This window comes from Capra hircus, chromosome 19 (genome assembly GCF_001704415.2).
Source record: "Capra hircus breed San Clemente chromosome 19, ASM170441v1, whole genome shotgun sequence".
In the NCBI taxonomy this organism is placed as follows: Eukaryota; Metazoa; Chordata; class Mammalia; order Artiodactyla; family Bovidae; genus Capra; species Capra hircus.
The window spans coordinates 28,578,237-28,601,120 of NC_030826.1; the positions used below are offsets into that span (position 1 = coordinate 28,578,237).

Below are 22,884 nucleotides of genomic sequence, written 5' to 3' on the forward strand. Positions count from 1 at the left end.
GGGTTTCATGGGGCAGAAGTATTTCCAAACAAGCTGTGGAGGTGGGGAGGGGGGATTTATATAGACCGATTATACACGTTGCCATCTATGTGGACATTCCAAAAACCACAACAGACAACACTCTCATCTGCTTTTACTACCATGGTGAAAAAGCAAGATGTTAATACTCGAAACCAGAGAGAACCACATAACAGACTATAAATCAGAAAATTCCTACTGAAATAAAAATGACCTTGTTCTTAATTTTCTCACAATAGCAGACACCAGCGAAAACTGTTATGGCCAGGTGCAGTGTTTTAGAACCACGTCCCCACTACTGGGGCACCCAGGGGCTACTCTTAAAACCTCTCCAGTGAGCTCCTCCACATCTACATGTAGCCACGTATCCAGGTTTGTTACATGGGGCATCTCTCCAGCCAGCTACCTTTCTACTCATCTTTCTTCCCCCAGAAAACAAAGTGGAACAGGGTTATGTTATCCATTAAAAAAAAAAAAAAGATTATTTTTCTATGTGGACCATTTTTTAAAGCCTTTATTGAATTTGTTACAATACTGCTTCTTTTTTCTTTTTGCTTTTATTGGCTGCAAGGCATGTGGGATCTTACGGTTTGAACCTGCATCCCCACTATCAGAAGACAAAATCTTTACCACCGGACTGCCAGGAAAGTCCCCTTATTTATCGATTCTTAAAAATTAATTCTCCAGGACTTCTCATAAGAGACCAAAATAGCTTTTGATACTGAAATCCTTTGTAAAGTGATTTTCAAAAATTCTTTTCAAAGCACTAAAAGTGCTGCCTTTGAAAAACCCAACAAAAAGACAAGCTTCATGTAAAACTAATTCTAAGAATAACCTTAGTGCTACCTGAAATTTCCTATGCGCCCTCCTGTTGCACACAGCTTTTCTCAACTGGTGAGACCATTATAATCACCGTCTCCAAGAAGCACTGTGAATAGAAGTTAATGCTTTTCAGCAATTTTCAACTCTCTGGCTTCAGGACTTTGGATTATGAATTGCAAGCTAACCGATTCGAAAGCACGCCACTTTCATTTTAATTTCACATTTATTCTTGCCAGAGAAAAATACTTTTTCATGAAAGAGCAGTAACATCTTATGCCTAACATCCCAGAATTTAATTGTTTGGAAGGCATTTTCATAGGACTTATCTTTCTGGCAACTCCTAGTGTTCCTTGGAAAACTTCACGACTGCAGAGAGGCATAAATTTCTTAAGTCAGGTACCAGAAACTCTCGACTGCCCGACACAGTAAGGAAATGTGGTTTCCAAATATTCACATTAAAAAAGTCACCCCACATTAATTATGCCTCAAGAAAAAGGATTAAAAAGTCACTCTCTTGGCGATTTATGGACACACATTTTTCTAAGAATTACAACATCATAAAGTATACCTAATAAACCACAGTGAAGACTGTTTAATCTTTCTGATGATTAAGAAGGGTCTTGAGGATTTGCATTATAAACAAGATTTGTCTTGGCATTACAGCAACATGCCAAGTAATAGGGAATTCTCACTGAAGACAGGTCATGTGACAGTGGACTGTATTCTATCACTAAAGTAGAATTCAGCTTTTAAACAACTGGCTTTGGGTCCAGACAGCCCTGCATTGGAATCTTGGCTTTCCATTTCTCATCGGTGGGGACTTAGGCAAGTTACTTAAGCTCTTAAAGATTCTTCTCCTGGGTGTGAAGAAAATTCCTCTGCTGGAATGCTGAAAGTAAAAGTTATTCATTTACATCAGTGACTTGAGGCACAAGCTGGCCTTGGCCTCAGTACCTTTTTTGTAAAGAAGGGAAAGAACCCACCCAAACAGCCTAATAATACGAGGATACTAGGCCTGACAAGTTGCTAACTGATTCATCTTAAATCTGGATGATAACTGCCCTAGAATTACCTCAGATAACTGCCATAGAATTATCTGAAATGTTTGGGAAGAGGAAGGTCAGGGAGAGGGAAGATGTGAGAAACAAGACAGTAATTAAACAGAGGCCTGAGTAATACAGAAGCTACCTCCTTCCCGTTCTAAGAAACGGTCTCCCTGAAAATCCAGAGGTTAATGAGCGCCCCCTGGTGGCTCAGATAGTAAAGACTCTGCCTGCAACGCAGGAGACGCCGGTTGGACAAATCCCCTGGAGAAGGAAACGGCAACCCACTCTAGTATCCTTGCCTGGAGAATTCCATGGGCAGATTAGCCTGGTGGACTACAGTCCATGGGGTTGCTAAGAGTGGGACAGGACTGAGTGACTAACACTTTCACTTTCCCATAGGGCGACTCTCTAAATTCCATCCCTAGCTTTGGTTGCCGTTCCAGTAGAAAGAGGCCCTATTATTTAAGAACAAAACAAAACAGAATGTTCAAGACAGTTGTTATATTCCAGTTGAGTGTTTGATTTCTCCTAGAAAAGTCTTAATTATTCACATGATAGTCCTTAAATACTTTCATAATATATTTAATAACTCGGTTTGGTGTTTTTTAATGTCTGGTGCTTAATTCAGCAAATTCTGAGATCACCACGAAACCAGATGCTGCCAGATTTCAAAATGTGGTTAGACTGCAAGGATTTGCAGAACAGAGTCAATTATTACTGCACCGTGCTTGGTACGCCTTATAATTAATAACCAGCAGAAATTATTAATAGAAGTAAAAGTTACTAATTTACATCTTCTTGCACCATAGGTTTAGCACATAAATATTATAAGATGTGCTATGTCTGGGGGTTTCCCAGGTGGCACTAGTGGTAAAGAATCCACCTGCAATCCAGGAGACATCAGAGACACAGGTTTGATCCCTGACTTGCAAGATCCCCTGGAGGAGAGTATGGCAACCCACGCCAGTGTTCTTGCCTGGAGAATTCCCATAGACAGAGGAGCCTGGCGGGCTACAGTTCATAGGGTTGCACAGACTTGGACACAACTGAAGCGACTTAGCTCACATGCACACATTATAAGATGAGTAATAATCAGTTACCTATTAGCAAATAGTTATTAATATTAAATCAGGAAACAATATTTAGCTATGTTTCTAATATACAATTTAGGTAATACTAAAATGGGTTTGCACACCTCTACTGGAACCTATGGTGCAAGAAGATGTAAATTAGTAACTTTTACTTCTATTAATAATTTCTGCTGTAAATTGGATCCCATGTGCAGACTTCCAAGCACTTGGTAGAGAAAACAGCTCTGCTAACATGAGGTCAATATATTAAAACTTGTGGATTTTGATAAAATAAAAACTCCTTACATAATAAACTAACTGGGCAGTAACAAACCATAACCAGACAGAGGGTAAAGTTACAAACTGAACATATCAGAATGCTCTAATTGTGTTAAAAATAAGGCCTCAATTGTTCACTGAAATTAAACTTTTATTTGAAACCTTACTGGGTAAATAACTGAATACTAGAAATCATGCAACTATCTAAACCAACCTCTCTGGTGACATATAAGGATGATACTTGGAGAAAAATACATTTTCACAACATCTTCTATTGTTTTATCTAAAAAGCTACATTTTCACCATGCTTAAAATTGGGCAGGAACAATCCATTTCCTGAGATACCAAAGTCTGGGTCTTTGGTATAAACCATGGATAAAGGAAAGGGATGGTAAGAGAGGCCCAATTTGAGGTCAGTTGTAAACTCAGACTTAAGGGATTAGTTTACGTAACAGGTCACATATATTTTCCTAAATTGATCAGATCATGAATTTCTAATAAAATAAAAAGATTTTAATACTTGACATGGTTGGTAGGAAGTAGAGGTGATGTCACAACTGACTTCACACAGGTGCCTCCCATGAGTGAAGTGAGTGAGTGAAGTCGCTCAGTCGTGTCCGACTCTGCGACCCCATAGGCTGCAGCCTACCAGGCTTCTCCCTCCGTCCATGGGATTCTCCAGGCAAGAATACCGGAGTGGGTTACCATTTCCTTCTCCAGGGGATCTTCCCGACCCAGGGATCGAACCGGGATCTCCCGCATTGGAGGCAGACGCTTTTATACCCCCACCTAGTGACTTAGCAGCAGCAGCAGCAGCAAAAAACCTCCCAAACCAGGGGTATTGTCACTTCTAGAACCATAAAGTGAAGAAGTCACATCTCAATAACCTACATAATCGGGGAGGAAAAAAGTACGGTTTCTACTGATACGAGTCTCTAGGAAAAGGAAAGGAATTGTTCAAAACTTTGGGAACTGCACTGAGCAGAATCATGGCTCAAGAGCATCATCGAGGTTCTGCTGCTGGACTACTTTCACCGCAGTCTAGACAGGTAGCAACGCGGGGCTTGGTGTAAACACAGTGCTAATAGAAAACACGAGCTGCCTGCAACGGTCAAGGTTACACCCAACTAAGTAAGTTCTTGCTATGCGTCTTGCTTCGCCAGCATATTCACTGTAAAACATATAACGGACCCTTAAAATAGAAATCGAGATTATAGGCAATATTTCAGAAACCAGGTCTTCCTCAAGCTGTGGAAAAAATCTGGGTGGCCCAGATTCCTTCCTTTCTTAAAATAAGACTGCTTGTCCTCCCACTCTAGCAAGAGGTGGAAATGTTTACATGGATACATCTGATGTGTTGCCACAGCTCTTAGCAATAAGTCCTTCAAAAGGGCGATCTTTTCCTTCAGTTTCTGCAACAAAGCTCTGATTGTCACGGTAAGCTGAAAAGAAAAGAACATAGCCTAAGTATGCTAGTCCAGAGGTGTGGAATCTCCTAAAAATATCATGTAAATGCTGCTTTACAAACTGATTCCATCAGGGGAAGGCTGGAAGAGACATCAAGCCTCCCAATGATAACCTCAAGATTGTATGGAGTCTTAATGGTTGCCTGGGCCAGCCACTCATCTAACACTTATACCCAATCCTATGACCTGACCAGGTGGTAAGTTGGTCCATCTATGAACCCTGATTTTGCTCTCACAATCAGCTGAATTCTGGCCCTTGAACATCTACCTTTGGATCCTAGTTGTCTACCAGGAGCCACACAAGAAATTGCATGTACCCCATCTTTGTTCACCAGCAAAAACCCCACAGTTCCCTAACCCACACTGCAAAGAACAAGATGTCAAGCCCCATGGCCATCCTGGACAGTCTTCCCTAAACACACTGGTATCCTTACAACCCATTAAAAGTTTTATAGCAGTGTGGCCTTTCTTTACAAGAGGAATGTTAACCACATATGACTCTTTTTTCCAGGAGTGTGTGAATTTTCTCCTATTTACAAACCCAGAGTCAAGTTTTGTTTGTGACTCTAAGTGCTGCCTTAAAGGACGGTGGAGAGGTGGGAAGAAAGCCTCTCAGGAATTTAAAAATATGAAAAATAAAATCAACCCTATAGAGTAAACATAGTCAACCACGGATATAAACAGAGGCATGTTTAGAAAGACAAGATTGTCACAAGTTTCATTTGCTACCTTGTTAAAAGGAACAATTATACGACTGCAGTGAAGCAGGGGCTCTCTCCTTGGATTAGTGGGGTCACAGAAGGAAAACACAGCAGAACAGCAGAGGCTGGCCAAGGACGACATACATCAAGCAACCCGCAAAGGTGTCAGCAGCCAAGAAAAATCTAACCGTAACTGTTCTAATACCTCTGGGAACCACGGAAAAACCACCCACAATGTCTATGGGGAAATGCCACGGAAGGCAGATCTTTCCAGAGCAAAACAGACAAACAAAAGAACAATGAACACACACACACACACAAACAAAAGAACAATGAACACACACACATACACACACACACACACCCCACACCCCAGGTCTAAGAGTCTACAAAATTAAAGATCAAAAGCATTTAACAGATGAAAAAGTATGTAGTCATTAAAAAGTATGAATGACATCTAAATTTGTTAACATAGAAAGATACTCATCGTAATTTATTAAAAGAAAAAGAAATCAAGTCATAAAATGCAATGTCACTCACGTGGAGAAAAAACAACCCAGGAACTAAAGACATCAAAACATCAAGTGTGGTTGTCTCTAAGTAGCCGGATTTCTTAATATTTTATAAGAAAGCTATTATTTTCAGGAAAAAAATTCTGTTATGAGAAGTTAACAGAAGCTTTCCAAAGCACAGAAAAGGATGAAAGCCTAATTCATATTTTAAGCTAACACAACATTGGTAACAAGCACTGACAGGAGATAAGAGGAAAAAAATAAGCCATTTGCCAATCTCCCCTAAGGATTATAAATGTAAAAGCCTTTCAAAAATATTAGCAAAGCAAATTCAGAATTACATTAAAAATGACAGTGTGCCATCACCAAGCAGAATTTATCTGAGCAATTTAAAAATACTTCGATGTTAGAAGATCTAATAATACAGCTAATAGTATTAATAACTAAAGTTATTAGTAGTATTAATAACTAAAAATAGAATAAACATATGATTAATACAACCCAGGGGAAATTAATTAAAAACATGACAAAAACGAGGAAAGAAAACTCAGAATGGGTCAGCGCTGCCTTAACGGTAATATTATTTAACTTTGGTCTAGAGTTCTAACCAACGCAATAAGATAAGTTTAAGAAATACATAAGGGCTGGAAAGAAGGAAATGAAATTATCATTATTTGCAGGTTAAAAATAGTCTATTTGACAAAGTTAAGAGGATCAACTGAAAAATGACTAGAAACAGGTGAAGAATTCATGGTGGTGATCAATCACAAAATGGAAAAAATCCAGGGCATTCCTAAATTCAAGTAGGAAGAACTCTTCTACAAAGTATTTTTAAACATCATTAACAATATCAAAAAAATCTAAAACATATCTAGCACAGTGCCTGGCCTACAGTAACTGCAGGAAATACCACCGAAGGAATGAGTGAAGGGAAAGAATCAACACCACAAAAATGTAAATGCTCCCCAATTTAATCTATAAAAATACTACACATCTATCCAAAATCCCGTGTGCAGTGCTTTTATTAGAGAGGAGGTGTTAAACGAGGCACAGCACAAAATTCTTTTTAATAAAGCTCTGCAGGGCTTCCCCGGTGGCTCAGTGGTAAAGAGTCTGTCTGCCAATGCAGGAGACACGGGTTTGATTCCTGATCCAGGCAGATCCCACATGCCGTACATGGAGCAACAAGGCCTGTGCTCCACACCTGCTGAGCCTGTGCTGCAGAGCCTGGGAGCTGCAACCCCTAGAGCGCCCTAGAGCCTGTACTCCACAACAAAAGAAGCCACTGAAACGAGAGGCCCACCTACCGAAACTAAAGAGTGGCCCCCACTCTTCACAACTAGAGAAAAGCCTGTGTAGCAATGAAGACCTGGCACAGCACCCCGCCCCCCAAGTAAACTAAGTAAGTAAAACTACGCAAAACTGCTGTTAGAGGAGGATAAAGGAAGGGAAATATAGAAAGATCAAAGATATGTGTTACAAAGGGGGACTTACACAATCAGAGGTTAAATCCTTATTAAAAAAACTGCAAGGGTAGGATGCTAGAAGTTACCAATGGCTTCATTAGTGCAAAAGAACAGAAGGTCCAAAAACTGCAGCTGTGTAAAAATTCAGTGAATGAAACAGGAATTATTTCATGCTTGGGTAGGGATTAATCATTTAGCAAATGGGGAAAAATTACAATACACAAATTTCAAATATTGTAAATATTTCTGTGTTCTAAAAAAGATTAAAAAAGAGGAGAAAGTTTAAAGAAAATTTAGGTAATTAGACAAACTATTTCTATTAATATAATCCCTGAGTATGAAAAGCCTTTCTAACTATTATCTTAGAAAAGGCCATGAATAAAAACAGTGATAATTTCAAGTAAAACAAGTATTTAATTTTAAAAACAAGTATGTATATTTTTAAAAAGTAATTTATAAAATCAAAATCCAAATTAATAGAAAAAATATCTGTACCAAATGTGCCAGATCAAAGCTTAATCAAAGCTTAGTTAACAAATAGGTAAGAAACACTTGGAAATTAAGAAATAATAAGCTAGGTTAAGAACATGTATAGGAATGTAACAGTCAATTCATAAAGGAAGAAATACAAACATCCAAAAAATAAATGAAAAGATGCTCAATGGCATAATAACTTTTAAAATGTATATTAAACTATCGTATACTTAACAGAGAAAGACTTTTTTTAAAGTTCATCAGAATTGGTATAGACATGTGAATCTGAGACATTTTTTAAATGTTTAAAATTTTACACAACCTAAATCCAGAAAGCCTACATTGAGGAATTTAATGTCACCTGGGCAATAATTCAGCCACATGGAAAACTCATTTTTATAATTCAGTTCAGTTCAGTTCAGTCACTCAGTAGTGTCTGACTCTTTGCGACCCCATGGACTGCAGCGCGCCAGGCTTCCCTGTCCATCACCAACTCCCAGATCCTACTCAAACTCATGTCCATCGAGTCGGTGATGCCATCCAACCATCTCATCCTCTGTCGTCCCCTTCTCCTCCTGCCTTCAATCCTTCCCAGCATTAGGGTCTTTTCAATGAGTCTATTCTTTGCATCAGGTGGCCAAAGTATTGGAGCTTCAGCTTCAAAATCAGTCCTTCCAATGAATATTCAGGACTGATATCCTTTAGGATTGACTGGTTGGATCTCCTTGCAGTCCAAGGGACTCTCAAGAGTTTTCTCCAACACCACAGTTTAAAAGCATCAATTCTTTGGCGCTCAGCTTTCTTCACAGTCCAACTCTCACATCCATACACGACCACTGGAAAAACCATAGCATTGACTAGACGCACCTTTGTTGGTAAAGTAATGTCTCTGCTTTTTAATATGCTGTCTAGGTTGGTCATACCTTTCCTTCCAAGGAACAAGTGTCTTTTAATTTGATGGCTGCAGTCACCATCTGCAGTGATTTTGGAGCCCCCTCCAAAATAAAGTCTGTCACTGTTTCCATTGTTTGCCCATCTATTTGCCATGAAGTGATGGGACCAGATACCATGATCTTAGTTTTCTCACTGTTGAGTTTTAAGCCAACTTTTTCACTCTCTTCTTTCAATTTCATCAAGAGGCTCTTTAGTTCTTTGCTTTCTGCCATAAGGGTGGTGTCACCTGTGTATCTGAGGTTATTGATATATTTCTCCCAGGAATCTTGATTCCCAGTCTGTGCTTCATCCAGCCCTTAGTAAAACAGTTTATTGGGCCTCCCAGACGGTGCTAGTGGTAAAGAACCTGCCTGCCAATTCAGGAGACGTAAGAGATGCGGGATAGACCCCTGGGTCAGGAAGATCCCCTGGAGAAGGGCATGGCAACCCACTCCAGTATTCATGCTTGGAGAAGCCCATGGACAGAGGAACCTGGTGGGCTATAGTCCATAGGGGCATACAGAGTCGGACACAACTGAAGTGACCTAGCAGAATGGTTTATCATCAGAAGATGATACTGGCTGAATGGATCAGGGATCTAAATGTAAAAAATGAAACCATGAATTTGCTAGAAGAAATCAGGAACAAATTCCTTTATAACCTACAAGTAGCAAAAGCTGTAAGTGAAAATGCAGAGGCAATTAAAAATTGATAGGTTTATTAAAAAAAAAAACTAAAACTTTCATATGACAGAAGCTACCATGGCAAAGTCAAGCAACAAATGATAAAGGAGAGGACATAATTACAATATATCAGAAAGAGCTAATCTCCCTAATACATAAAGAGCTCTTAAAATTAAAAAAAAAAAAAAAACAATAATCCAATAGAAAAAAATGGGCAAAAGACAGGGAATTAATTTACAGAATATATATACATATAGTGCTTCAGTTCAGTTCAGTTCAGTCGCTCAGTTGTGTCCGACTCTTTGTGACCCCATGAATCGCAGCACACCAGGCCTCCTTGTCCATCACCAACCCCCGGAGTTCACTCAGACTCTTGTCCATTGAGTTGGTGATGCCATCTAGCCATCTCATCCTCTGTCGTCCCCTTCTTCTCCTGCCCCCAATCCCTCCCAGCATCAGAGTCTTTTCCAATGAGTCAACTCTTCGCATGAGGTGGCCAAAGTACTGGAGTTTCAGCTTTAGCATCATTCCTTCCAAAGAACACCCAGGGCTGATCTCCTTTAGAATGTACTGGCTGGATCTCCTTGCAGTCCAAGGGACTCTCAAGAGTCCTCTCCAACACCACAGTTCAAAAGCATCAATTCTTCAGCGCTCAGCTTTCTTAAGAATGTGAAAACATACTTCACTTCATATCATGAAAAATGCAAACTTAAAACTACACTGGAAGGTGAAGAAGATTAACAGGTACAAACTTCCAGTTATAAAGTAAGGCAGTCAAGGGAATATAATGTACAGCATAGGGAATACAGTCAATAATATTATAATAATTTCATATGGTAAGATGGTAACTAGACTTATCTGTGATCACACTGTAATGTACAAAAATATCAAATCCCTATGCTGCATACCTGAAACAAATATAATATTGTAATTCAATTATGCCTCAATTTAAAAAATAAATAAAATAAAATTACACTAAAATATTTTATCTCATTAGGTTGGCAAAAATTCAGGAAATTGACAACGCCCTCTGCTGGCCAACCTGGGAAGCCAAAGGTGACAACCCCTGTGGAGGGTAATTTGGCAACAGTTTAAAAAAAAAAAAAGAAATCACAAATGCCCTGGTTCTGAGAATTCACTCTTAAAAAGAAAAAAAAAAATCACAAAGCTATGTATTGCAGCATTATTCTTAAGAGCAAAATATAGGAAACAATCTAAATGCCTATTCTTAGGAGACAGGTTAATGAACTATAGCACACACAATAGGGGTTTCCTTGTGGTTCAATGGAAAAGAATCTGCCTGCCAGTGAAGGAGACTTGGGTTAGATCCCTGGGTCGGAAAGATCTCCTGGAGAAGGAAATGGCAACCCACTCTAGTATTCTTGCCTGGGAGATCCCATGAACAGAGGAGGCTGGTGTGCTGCAGTACATGGGAAACAAAGGAATCAGACACAATTTAGTGACTAAACAACAACACACAGTAGAGCACTATAAAGTCCTAAGAAAAACCAAAAAGATCTCAACGGATTAACATTTCTGTGATACTACTGTTAAGCGAAGAGCAAGATACAAAAGAGAAACCTTTTTGTTAAAGGAAGAGAAATGAGAATACACACACACACACACACACACACACACACACACACACACCCCTGGATGCTTATTTCCACAAGTAACACAGGAAGAATAAATGAGAAAGTAAGTTAAAAAACAAAGGGTTACTCTAAGAAGAAGTTGAAGGAGGCAAGAAAAAGGGTGGAATGGAGACAAGACTTTGAGTATACCTTTGTATATAATACTGACTTCTGTACTATATAAATGTTTTACATATTTAAAATTTAAGGGCAGGGAAAAAAAGCAAACCCTGAAAATGAATATCAATAGATTCAAAGGAGAGCATAAGATACAGAAAAAAATAATCAATTCTCATATCTTTAAAACAGAATAATCTTAGTATCCTTAGTGAGATATTCTAAATTTAAAAAATAACAATAAAGAGATTCAAACTACACTTAGTATATGTAGTGGTGCCTGTGTAATGATTCTGCAAACTTTTCTGTATAAACTATAAGAGAGACCAGGCTTCCCATGTAGCTCAGCGGGTAAAGAATCCACCTGCAATGCAGGAGACTCCGGTTTGATCCCTGGGTCAGGAAGATCCACTGGAGAAAGGATAAGCTACCCACTCCAGAATTCTTGGGCTTCCTTGGTGGCTCAGCTGGTAAAGAATCCACTCACAATGTGGGAGACCTGGGTTCGATCCCTAGGTTGGGAAGATCCCACAGAGAAGGGAAAGGCTACCCACTCCAGTTTTTGGCCTGGAGAATTCCATGGACTGTATAGTCCATGGGGTCACAAAGAGTTGGACACCACTGAGTGACTTTCACTCCTAAGAGAGACCAAATGAGCAAGAACACATCAGTGCTTATGGAAACCTGGGTTCTCACTGCAGGAAAAGGAAAACATTAATTTGGAATGGGGAAGTTACAAAGAAACCTGCGATGCTGGATTAGAATCAAAGGAATTGGCGTGGACTCAGAATTTGCTGGAAAAAACCTTGCCAAATCCCACCACTGTCTTTTTTACAGCCCGAAAGCGGAGGATGATCATGTTTAAATGTAAAATGTAAAAAAAAGATAAAAGACTATCATCGTTTTGTTGAGAATGGTTACTCAAAGAGGTGAGAACTTGCCTCTTCTTCTGCAGAACCTGGCAGATTTACCACCTGGGGGACAGTGTACCAACTCTGGAACTAGACTATAAAACTGTTAGCAGCTTTTAAGATAAAACAGGAGAAATTAAAGAGATGCCCTGCTTCATTTGGTCTCAGTGATTAAGTTAACAGTGAATGGATCGGCTGTAATGTCCATTTGACCTGTGGCAACCCACTCCAGTATTCTCGCCTGGAGAATTCCATGGACAGAGGAGTCTGGTGGGCCTACAGTGCATGGAGTCACAAAGAGTCAGACACGACTAAGTGACTAACACACACAGGTTGTTACACATATAGCCTCTGAGAGGGGGGAGCTTTCAGACCTCAGAGCTCAGACAAATGCTCTGAAGGGCCCAGTCTCTCCTGGCCTTACCTTGGTTGTATTTTCACCATTTCTTTCATACTGATTTCGCTGCTGAATTTTCTCGGCAATCTCTTGTGCAAGTTGGCAGGTAGAATCGTAGGTGGAGAACCTGCGTCAGAGTCGTAAAGGGAAAGACATGTTGAAAGTTCCTTAAAGGAAATTTCAGCGTAATCTAAAGTTGCAGTTTGTAATTCTAGTCACAACAGCCAACAGGAAGGGGGGATGATAAGAGGGGCAGTAGAGGCATACACATGGTGAACGGTAGCTCACTATGGGATGGGTTCCCTTCTCAACTCTTCCTTTGTAATAACTCACCCCAGCCACACAAGAACGCTGGGAGCTGGGTCCCCATCCCCAGCACGTACTTGAGAAAAATCAGGCACAGGGAGGTAGAGCCACTTGCCCAACTGGCACCTCCAGCTGCAAACCCCGGCTGCCTGGCCCCGAGCAAGTCTGTGCTCCCAACCACTGTGATCTCTGCCCCCTGATAAAGCATCCCAATGCGTTCATTCACAAAACATTCAGCAAACATTTCTGGAGAGCCCAGCGCTGCTCCAGGCATGGGAGAATACAGCAATGAACAACGAACTCAAGAGACCCCACAGAGACTGAGACGGAACTGAGTTTGAGTGTCTCCTGTGGAGGTACGGGACAACCTGTGTGTGTGACTCACTCAGTCGTGTCTGACTCTTTGTGACTCCATGCACTGTAGGCCCACCAGACTCCTCTGTCCATGGAATTCTCCAGGCAAGAATACTGGAGTGGGTTTCCACAGATCAAATGGACATTACAACCGATCCATTCATTGTTAACTTAATCACTGAGACCAAATGAAGCAGGGCATCTCTTTAATTTCTCCTGTTTTATCAGCAGTGGACTGCCGCAGGGGCAGAGGCTCTGGGTGCGGCAGACCTGGGTATAGCACAAGCCGTACTGGAGGAGGTCGCCATTAAACCCAACACAGAGCTGCCAGAACTTACACAGGACTAGGGAAACAGACTCCTGGAGGGCACAGACAGAACCTTGCGTGCACCAGGACCCAGGAGAAAGGAGCAGTGACCGCACAAGAGACTGACCCAGACTCGCCCAGGAGTGCCCAGAAGTCTCCGGCGGAGGCGTGGGTCGGCCTGCTGCAGGGCTGGGGGCACTGAGTGTAGCAGTGCGTGCGTGGGACCTTTTGAAGGAGGTCACCATTATCTTCAGTACCTCCACCAAAGTTTGGCCCCAGGTAAATAACAGGGAGGGAACACAGCTGCATCCATCAACAGAAAATTGAATTAAAGATTTACTGAGCATGGCCCCACGGATCAAAACAAGACCCAGTTTCCCCCTCAGTCAGTCTCTCCCATCAGGAAGCTTCCATCAGCCTCTTCTCCTCCATCAGATGGCAGACAAACTGAAAACCACAATCACAGAAAACTAACCAATCTGATCACATGGACCACAGCCTTGTCTAACTCAGTGAAATTATGAGCCATGCCGTATAAGGCCACCCAAGATGGACAACGGGTCATGGTGGAGAGTTCTGACAAAACGTGGTCCACTGGAGAAGGGAATGGCAAACCACTTCAGTATTCTTGCCTTGAGAACCCCATGAACAGTATGAAAAGACAAAGAGATAGGACACCGAAAGATGAACTCCCCAGGTTGGTAGGTGCCCAATATGCTACTGGAGATCAGTGGAGAAATAACTCCAGAAAGAATGAAGAGACAAAACCAAAGCAAAAACACCACCCAATTGTGGATGTGACTAGTGATAGAAGTAAAGTCCAATGCTGTAAAGAGCAATATTGCATAGGAACCTGGAATGTTGGGTCCATGAATCAAGGCAAACAGGAGATGACAACAGTGAACGTTGACATTTTAGGAATCAGCGAACTAAAATGGAGTGGAATGGGTGAATTTAACTCAGATGACCATTATATCTACTACTGTGGGCAGGAATCCCTTAGAAGAAATGGAGTAGCCATCATCGTCAACAAAAGAGTCTGAAATGCAGTACTTGGGTGTAATCTCAAAAATGACAGAATGATCTCTGTTCGTTTCCAAGGCAAACCATTCAATATCACGGTAATCCAAGTCTATGCCCCAACCAGTAACACTGAAGAAGCTGAAGTTGAATGGTTCTATGAAGACCTACAAGACCTTCTAGAACTAACACCCAAAAAAGATGTCCTTTTCATTACAGGGGACTGGAATGCAAAAGTAGGAAGTCAAGAAACACCTGGAGTAACAGGCAAATTTGGCCTTGGAATGCAGAATGAAGCAGGGCAAAGACTAATAGAGTTCTGCCAAGAGAACGCACTGGTCATAGCAAACACCCTCTTCCAACAACACAAGGGAAGTCTCTACACATGGACATCACCAGATGGTCAACACCGAAATCAGAGTGATTATATTCTTTGCAGCCAAAGATGGAGAAGCTCTACACAGTCAATAAAAACAAGACCAGGAGCTAACTGGGGCTCAGATCATGAACTCCTTATTGCCAAATTCAGACTTAAATTGAAGAAAGTAGGGAAAACCACTAGACCGTTCAGGTATGACCTAAATCAAATCCCTTACGATTATACAGTGGAAGTGACAAATAGATTCAAGGGATTAGATCTGATAGTCAGACTGCCTGATGAACTATGGAATGAAGTTTGTGACACTGTGCAGGAGACAGGGATCAAGACCATCCCCAAGAAAAAGAAATGCAAAAAAGCAAAATGGCTGTCTGAGGAGGCCTTAGAAATAGCTGTGAAAAGAAGAGAAGTGAAAAGCAAAGGAGAAAAGGACAGATATACCCATTTGAATGCAGAGTTCCAAAGAATAGCAAGGAAGGATAAGAAAGCCTTCCTCAGCGATCAATGCAAAGAAATAGAGGAAAACAACAGAATGGGAAAGACTAGAGATCTCTTCAAAAAAATTAGAGATGCCAAGGGAACATTTCATGCAAAGATGGGCACAATAAAGGACAGAAATGGTATGGACCTAACAGAAGCAGAAGATAATAATAAGAGGTGGCAAGAAAACACAGAAGAACTATACAAAAAAGATCTTCATGACTTAAGATCACACACGATGGTGTGATGACTCACCTAGAGCCAGATATCCTGGAATGTGAAGTCAAGTGGGCATTAGGAAGCAGCATCACTACAAAGCTAGTGGAGGTGATGGAATTCCAGCTGAGCTATTTCAAATCCTAAACGATGATGCTGTGAAAGTGCTGCACTCAATATGTCAGCAAATTTGGAAAACTCAGAAGTGGCCACAGGACTGGAAAAGGTAGTTTTCACTCCAATCTCAAAGAAAAGTAATGCCAAAGAACACTCAAACCGCACAATTGCACTCATCTCACATGCTAGTAAAGTAATGCTCAAAATTCTCCTATCCAGACTTCAATAGTATGTGAACTGTGAGCTTCCAGATGTTCAAGCTGGATTTATTTTTTTTTTTCCTTTTTTTTTTTTATTTTAATTTTTTATTTTTTTTAAATTTTAAAATCTTTAATTCTTACATGCGTTCCCAAACATGAACCCCCCTCCCACCTCCCTCCCCACAACATCTCTCTGGGTCATCCCCATGCACCAGCCCCAAGCAAGCTGCACCCTATGTCAGACATGGACTGGCGATTCAATTCTTACATGACAGTATACATGTTATAATTCCCATTCTCCCAAATCATCCCACCCTCTCCCTCTCCCTCTGAGTCCAAAAGTCTGGTATACACATCTGTGTCTTTTTTCCTGTCTTGCATACAGGGTCGTCATTGCCATCTTCCTAAATTCCATATATATGTGTTAGTATACTGTATTGGTGTTTTTCTTTCTGGCTTACTTCACTCTGTATAATTGGCTCCAGTCTCACCCATCTCATCAGAACTGATTCAAATGAATTCTTTTTAACAGCTGAGTAATACTCCATTGTGTATATGTACCACAGTCAAGCTGGATTTAGAAAAGGCAGAGGAACCAGAGATCAAATTGCCAACATCCGTTGGATTATCAAAAAAGCAAGAGAGTTCCAGAAAAACATCTATTTCTACTTTATTGACTATGCCAAAGCCTTTGACTGTAGATCACCACAAACTGCAGAAAATTCTGAAAAAGATGGGAATACCAGACCTGCCTCTTGAGAAATCTATATGCAGGTCAGGAAGCAACAGTTAGAATTGGACATGGAACAACAGACTGGTTCCAAACAGGGAAAGGAGTACGTCAAGGCTGTATATTGTCACCCTGCTTATTTAATTTATATGCAGAGTACATCATGAGAAACACTGGGCTGGATGAAGCACAAACTGGAATCAAGATTGCCAGGAGAAATATCAAATATCAATAACTTCAGATATGCAGATGACACCTACCCTTATGGCAGAAAGTGAAGAAGAACTAAAGAGCCTCTTGATGAAAATGAAAGAGGAGAGTGAAAAGTTGGCTTATAGCTCAACATTCAGAAAACTAAGATCATGGCATCTGGTCCCATCACTTCATGGCAAATAGATGGGGAAACAGTGAGAGACTTTATTTTGGGGGGCTCCAAAATCACTGCAGGTGAAATTGCAGTGACTGCAATTCATGGTGAATGCAGCCATGAAATTAAAAGACGCTTACTCCTTGGAAGAAAAGTTATGACCAACCTAGACAGCACATTAAAAAGTAGAGACATTACTTTGCCAACAAAGGTCTGTTTAGTCAAGGCTATGTTTTTTCCAGTGGTCATGTATGGATGTGAGAGTTGGACTATAAACAAAGCTGAGCGCCGAAGAATTGATGCTTTTGAACTGTGGTGTTGGAGAAGACTCTTGAGAGTCCCTTGGACTGCAAGGAGATCTAACCAGTCAATCCTAAAAGAAATCAGTCCTGAATATTCACTGGAAGGACTGATGCTGAAGCTAGAATTCCAATACTTTGGCCACCTGATGCAAAGCACTGACTCACTGGAAAAGACCCTGATGCTGGGAAAGATTGAAGGCAGGAGGAGAAGGGGACGATAGAGGATGAGATGATTGGATGGCATCACTGACTCAATGGACATTGAGTTTGAGTAAACTTTGAGAGTTGGTGATGGACAGGGAGGCCTGGCGTGCTGCAGTCTGTGGGGTCGCAAAGAGTCAGACCTGACTGAGGAAACGGACTGAACTGAATAAAGAAAATAAGGCAGGATAAAAGGATGGAGAGTGAGAGGCCAGGAGAGCAGCTATTTAGGGAAGAGCCCTACAGAACAACAGGTAACATAATGCTCTAAGGACAAAGGACACACACCCACCTGACACCAGAATTCTCTCAAAACATATCCTGAGCTTCTATTTGCTATTCAGCAAAGGTGGGGGCTTTGAAGAGCTCACAATGAATCTATAACAGTCCCTTAATTTTTCCTTTGCTAACAGCCTTTTCACTTTTTATCTCTTTCGGAAAATATCTAAGTGTATACACATTTCATCTCTTCTAAATGGTGGAGACTATGAATACATGACAGATATATTTTCCAGGACTGTGCCAATAAACAATATTTAGACCTGCTGTGGAATCTAATGTTCTCATTTTTGCCTGAAAAAAATAAACAAGCCACTTCTTAAAATCTTTGAATTCCCATGTGTCCCCTGAACACTGAGGGGACCTAGCAAATGTCTTTTTGAACAAAGAGAAAAAAAAATTTCCAGTCCTTTCCCTGAGGACTCTAACTATAGTAACTATAACTATGGATAACAACTTAGTACCTAATCTGGGCCAGGTTCTATGCTAAGAGCTTTACGTTTTAAATTTAATAAGGATCCAATGAGGTAGCATAACCTATGGGGCATTCCTGGACTAGACCCTTACCTCCATGTCTTCCACCTGCCTCCTGTCTATAGAAAAACTTTAGCCTCCTAGGCCTTCCTTGAGTTCCAAAGAGTAAATTTTGAGAAGTAAGAAAATGCAGAAAGAAAGGAAAACACTCAAGCAAGACAAAATAAGAATAGTTTAGCCACTAAGCAAAGTTAAGGACCTAAACTTCCTCCTCAAGGGTGGTAGACAATTTTCTGAGCTGTGTCCTTCAAGCTGTCTTGCAGATACTGAAACCCCCAGCAGGCAGACGACTTTAACCGTAGAACCCAGACTGATTTTGGAACCACAAGGCTGATGATGCTGATTCTCGATCACCTCACCACCACCTAATCAGAAGAATGTCCACGAGCTGATCGTGGACCCCACAACCTCCCCCACTACGTACTATATATATATGCATATATATTCATGTATACCAAAAGTGAGCAGGTGATATAAGCCAATACATAATTAAGGAAACAGGAGGCTGATAAGGAAAATTGGGTGCTGGCCCCAACTCGGCCACATTTCCCCATTTTCCCTCCATGTCGTCATCAATGAAAAGAGATTCTTGGGTCTGGCTCTGTGGTCCTAGACCACACAAATGCAAATCAATAATAAGGTGTAACATACATCCTGACAGATGAGGAGTAGAAATGACAAGTGCGTATTTCTGGAGTTCGGAAGTGACAGAAATTACTGGCCGAGACACTTGGACCTGATAAGGCTGGGCCAAGAGGTTATACCTTGGGCTGAACCACAAGGTCAAAGCAGGCCTCTCACTCCAGCAAGAGGGAGGAGCACCTTTTAGAAGAGGTGAGAGGCACAAGAAGCAAGCAAAGTTGAAAGCAAGGGAAAGAGCCTGGCATGGTCGGCTGAGGGGTGGTCCTGGGTAGGACAGTGAAGAACAAGATGGCAGAAAGGAGTTGAAGTTAGTTTCTGCAGAGTCTTGAGTAGCATAATAATAAGGTTTGAAGGGAATTTGAGAACTGTGGGGTATACTTTTACAGAGAAACTGAGGCCTTGAAGAGGTTATGTGAAACACTTACGGCCAAAACCCCAGTTGTCTTGCTCCTAATCCTTGGTTCTCACATGAGCTCTACAAACCAGTTCTGAAGTTCTTCTACACATGTGGATCACTGTCTGGTCTGCAATCCTCAGTTGTGTCCAACTCTTTTGTGACCCCATGGGTTGTAGCTTGCCAGGCTCCTCTGGCCATGGGATTTCCCGGCAATAATACTGGAATGGGTTGCCCTTTCCTTCTCCAGGGGATCTTCCCACCCAGGGATCCAAGCTGCATCTCCGGCATCAGCAGGCAGATTCTTTACCACTGAAGTACCTTAGAAGCCCCTTGAATCACTGGGGACGTGTTTTAAAGCTTCCTCATACCCCAAGTATTCTGATTGAATTGGCAGGGGCCTTGCCCTAGACGTGAGGAGTTGTAAAGTTCCCCGGGAGATTCCAATCTATAGCACAGCTTGAGAACCACTGGCCTAGTGGCAATGGGCAACCTCACGATGGAATCAAACACACAGGTGCCTAAAGTGCTAGTTTAGGAAAAGTAACCTGAACTCCATGTACACAAATCATTGGGAATGAAAGAAGAGTAAAGGAGACCAGTAGAAGACTTCTCCAGCTATTCAACTCCATAACTAGCTACCAACATTTACTTTCTGTAAACCATAAGGCTATAAAGGATTGGACAACAGCAGAAGAGAAAAAAATAAAAATCATGGAGATGAGTCAATAATCTGACAGGACAAATGAAGAAAAAGTAGATAACTAGAGTTTTTTAGGTCTAAGAGACTAAGAGGATGGTGACGCCATGACGGAGGCTGAGGAACTGGAATGGAGAGGGAAAAAGTGGTAAAGCTGATTAACTTTTAGCAAAGAGCCTGTTCAGAGACAGTCACCATGCGATATTTCTATCACACAGTGAGCTTACCATTTGCTTTGATATGCCATTAAAAGAGTAACAGTCATATTCTACTTCCAAACATGAGTAAAGCATCACTGACATGATTCTCGATCACAGGAGGGCGAAGCTGTAATCAAGTCTGTTTTTCTAGATTTTTCTAAGTCCTATCCCCTACTCCTTTCTGCTCTCCTGATCAGGAGCCCACTTTGCAAGGAAGTTGACTGAGCACAGCAGAGTCCCCCAGTGTCTCACTTTCAACAAACACGAGAAAGCTGCTAAGTTAAACTACTTGAGAGTAGCAGGAGAAATTATCAGTGCTTTTTGCACATTAACCGAGGAAGAGGCCTAGGGGCTTGGGGATAGTTTCCACCCATCTAAATGGATACCCTGGGACCTCTACCTTATTTCTGAGCTATATATCCTACTTTATTTGTAAAATGAGGGAATTAGCCTCCATGAAGTGGAGGGCAACTCAGCCATCTGTATCAAGGGCCTTAAAGATGTTCATACTCTTGGACCCAGTAGCTCCACTTCTAGGAAGCAAGAGATGGTACCAAGAGGCAATTAAAAAAAATAAAAGCGAAAAAACCGTAGTGTTTTTTAAAAAGGTACAAAGGGACAATGATTAAATCACACTCCATCATGGTTATTCACATGATACACTATTAAGCAACATAAAGATTGTGTTTTCGGTGAATATTTGTGATACAGAGAAATGGTCTCTGTTTCTATAAAATACATTATATACACACATATATTACACAAAGTAAAAAATTCATTTAAAAAGTCAACAACAGCAATTATTCCAGGTGATAGAATTAAGGATGTTTCTTTTTTCTTTTTTTCCCTCTGCAAATATTCAGTATTTTCTAAATTTTTCTATCAGGGTGTTAAAATCAGGTGGGAAAAAAAAAAATAGTATGGAATCAGTTAAGCCATTGGTCCAGACAATCCAGATCCTAGGTAGATTAACTTTGATCTTGCAAAGTTAATCTATTAATATCCAGACTGTCTGCAAATTAACTATAAACTATGTTAGAAGTACTAATGTGAGACATATTCTCCAAAAAGAACTTTGTAGAGCTAGACTGTTTTTAATTAGTAAACGAAAAGCTCAAGTGAATATGCTATTGCAGTAGGTTCCTTGGATCGGAATTTGTGCCTTTCATCATTCAGTCCTAGGGACTTTACTGTTGAATAAAAGGCTCTTATCAGCTACTGTTTTACTGCATAAGTTGCTGCTGTAGACAGTCTTCATGATACTGAGGTGAGGATAAAATACCTTATCAACAACAGGCATAATTTCCTTCCCAGATTCCTGTAAGTTTTCTTTGAAGGGCGCACAAGATCTAGACCCCAGCGTCAACTGGTTACTAACTCGCTTACTCCCGTGAATTCTGAACCTCGGTTTCGCTACCAGCGAAATAAGGAAATTGACCAGAGGGACTTGGGTTCCACCAAAAAGGTTACTCTGTACTTCACTTTTACAGGAGTCCCGCATCAGCCAGCTCCACCACCAGGATGGAGATGCGGCTCAGAGATTCGGCGCTGGAACTCCTCCAAGTGTACACCGCGTCTTCCACCCCAGCCACCCCTGCAGGACCGAGAGTGGCGGCGGGATGCGACGGAGCGCAGCCCCTCAACCCCCGGCTCTCGGCGGCAGCAGAAGGATCCCTGCTCCCCCATCCCTCATTCTGAAAGGCCCCCGGCCCCAATGCCTAGCGATCACCCGCTCCCCGGAAGCCTGGCCTCCCCCGAGACCGTCCGCGCGCTGCCGCCCTCACCCGGGGCTCACCAGGGGTCCGGGGCCATGGTGCAGTCTCCGCCCGCAGCTCGGACACTTCCTGCTCGCAGCAGCTGACTACGGCGGCCCGCGCGGCTCACACCCTGCGGCTCGACCCGTGCGCGCCCGGAACTCGTAGTTTGCAATATACATACCCTAAGGCCTCCAATCTATTGATATGAGAAAAAGGAAAGCGCTTCCCCGGGGACTGAGGGCTGGACCACTTTGCGTCCTAAGAGACGCGAACAGCTGGGTGCAATTAAAATTGTTTTCGAACAAAATCCAAGCATTTTCCCCGGAAGGTGGGAGCCCCTTAAGACCTCTAGCAGTTATTTAACATTTTATTCTGCTTAAAACAAAGAAAAAAAACTGGATTGTGGTGATAATTGCACAATTGTATAAATTTACTAAAACTCAATTTAAATAAATTTTAGGATATGTAATTTATACCTCAATAGTTTGTTTGTTTGTTTGATCCTGCTTCAAGGGACCCAAAGAAGTGTCAATTATATATTATAGCAGCCTTGCCAGCAGAGGCACTTAACTTTATGTCTTTAATTTTTAAATGCCATCAAGTACTTGATTATATCGTTACCCAAAAGGTCACAGACTCTTTACATGGGGGAGGAGGGAATTAGTCTGTCCATTTCGTGCCCCTTAAATTTCCAGAGAAATACTAGAAAATTTAAAAAGAAAAAAAAAATGCCCTCTCGATTCTCGCGAGGGCAAAAGGACTCGGACTCCGTAGGCCGGCTTTCAGCGCGACCGCGGATCTAGCGCGCATGCGCAAGTCCGTTACCATAACGACCAGAAGACGCTGCACCTTCTGTAGGCTGAGAGGAAA

At 41.5% G+C, this 22,884-nt stretch overlaps 1 protein-coding gene across 1 annotated transcript in view; it reads right to left on the reverse strand.

Moving 5' to 3' along the window:
• The window catches only part of STX8 (syntaxin 8), a 198,253-nt gene extending 175,786 nt beyond the window's left edge, over positions 1-22,467 (reverse strand). Inside the window, exons 1-3 of the mRNA XM_018064645.1 lie at positions 22,053-22,467; positions 12,557-12,656; positions 4,583-4,677 (exon numbers count right to left, since the gene is read on the reverse strand). Coding sequence (XP_017920134.1) covers positions 4,583-4,677; positions 12,557-12,656; positions 22,053-22,069 — 212 coding nt within the window. The 5' untranslated portion in view covers positions 22,070-22,467. The remainder of the gene's footprint in view (positions 1-4,582; positions 4,678-12,556; positions 12,657-22,052) is intronic.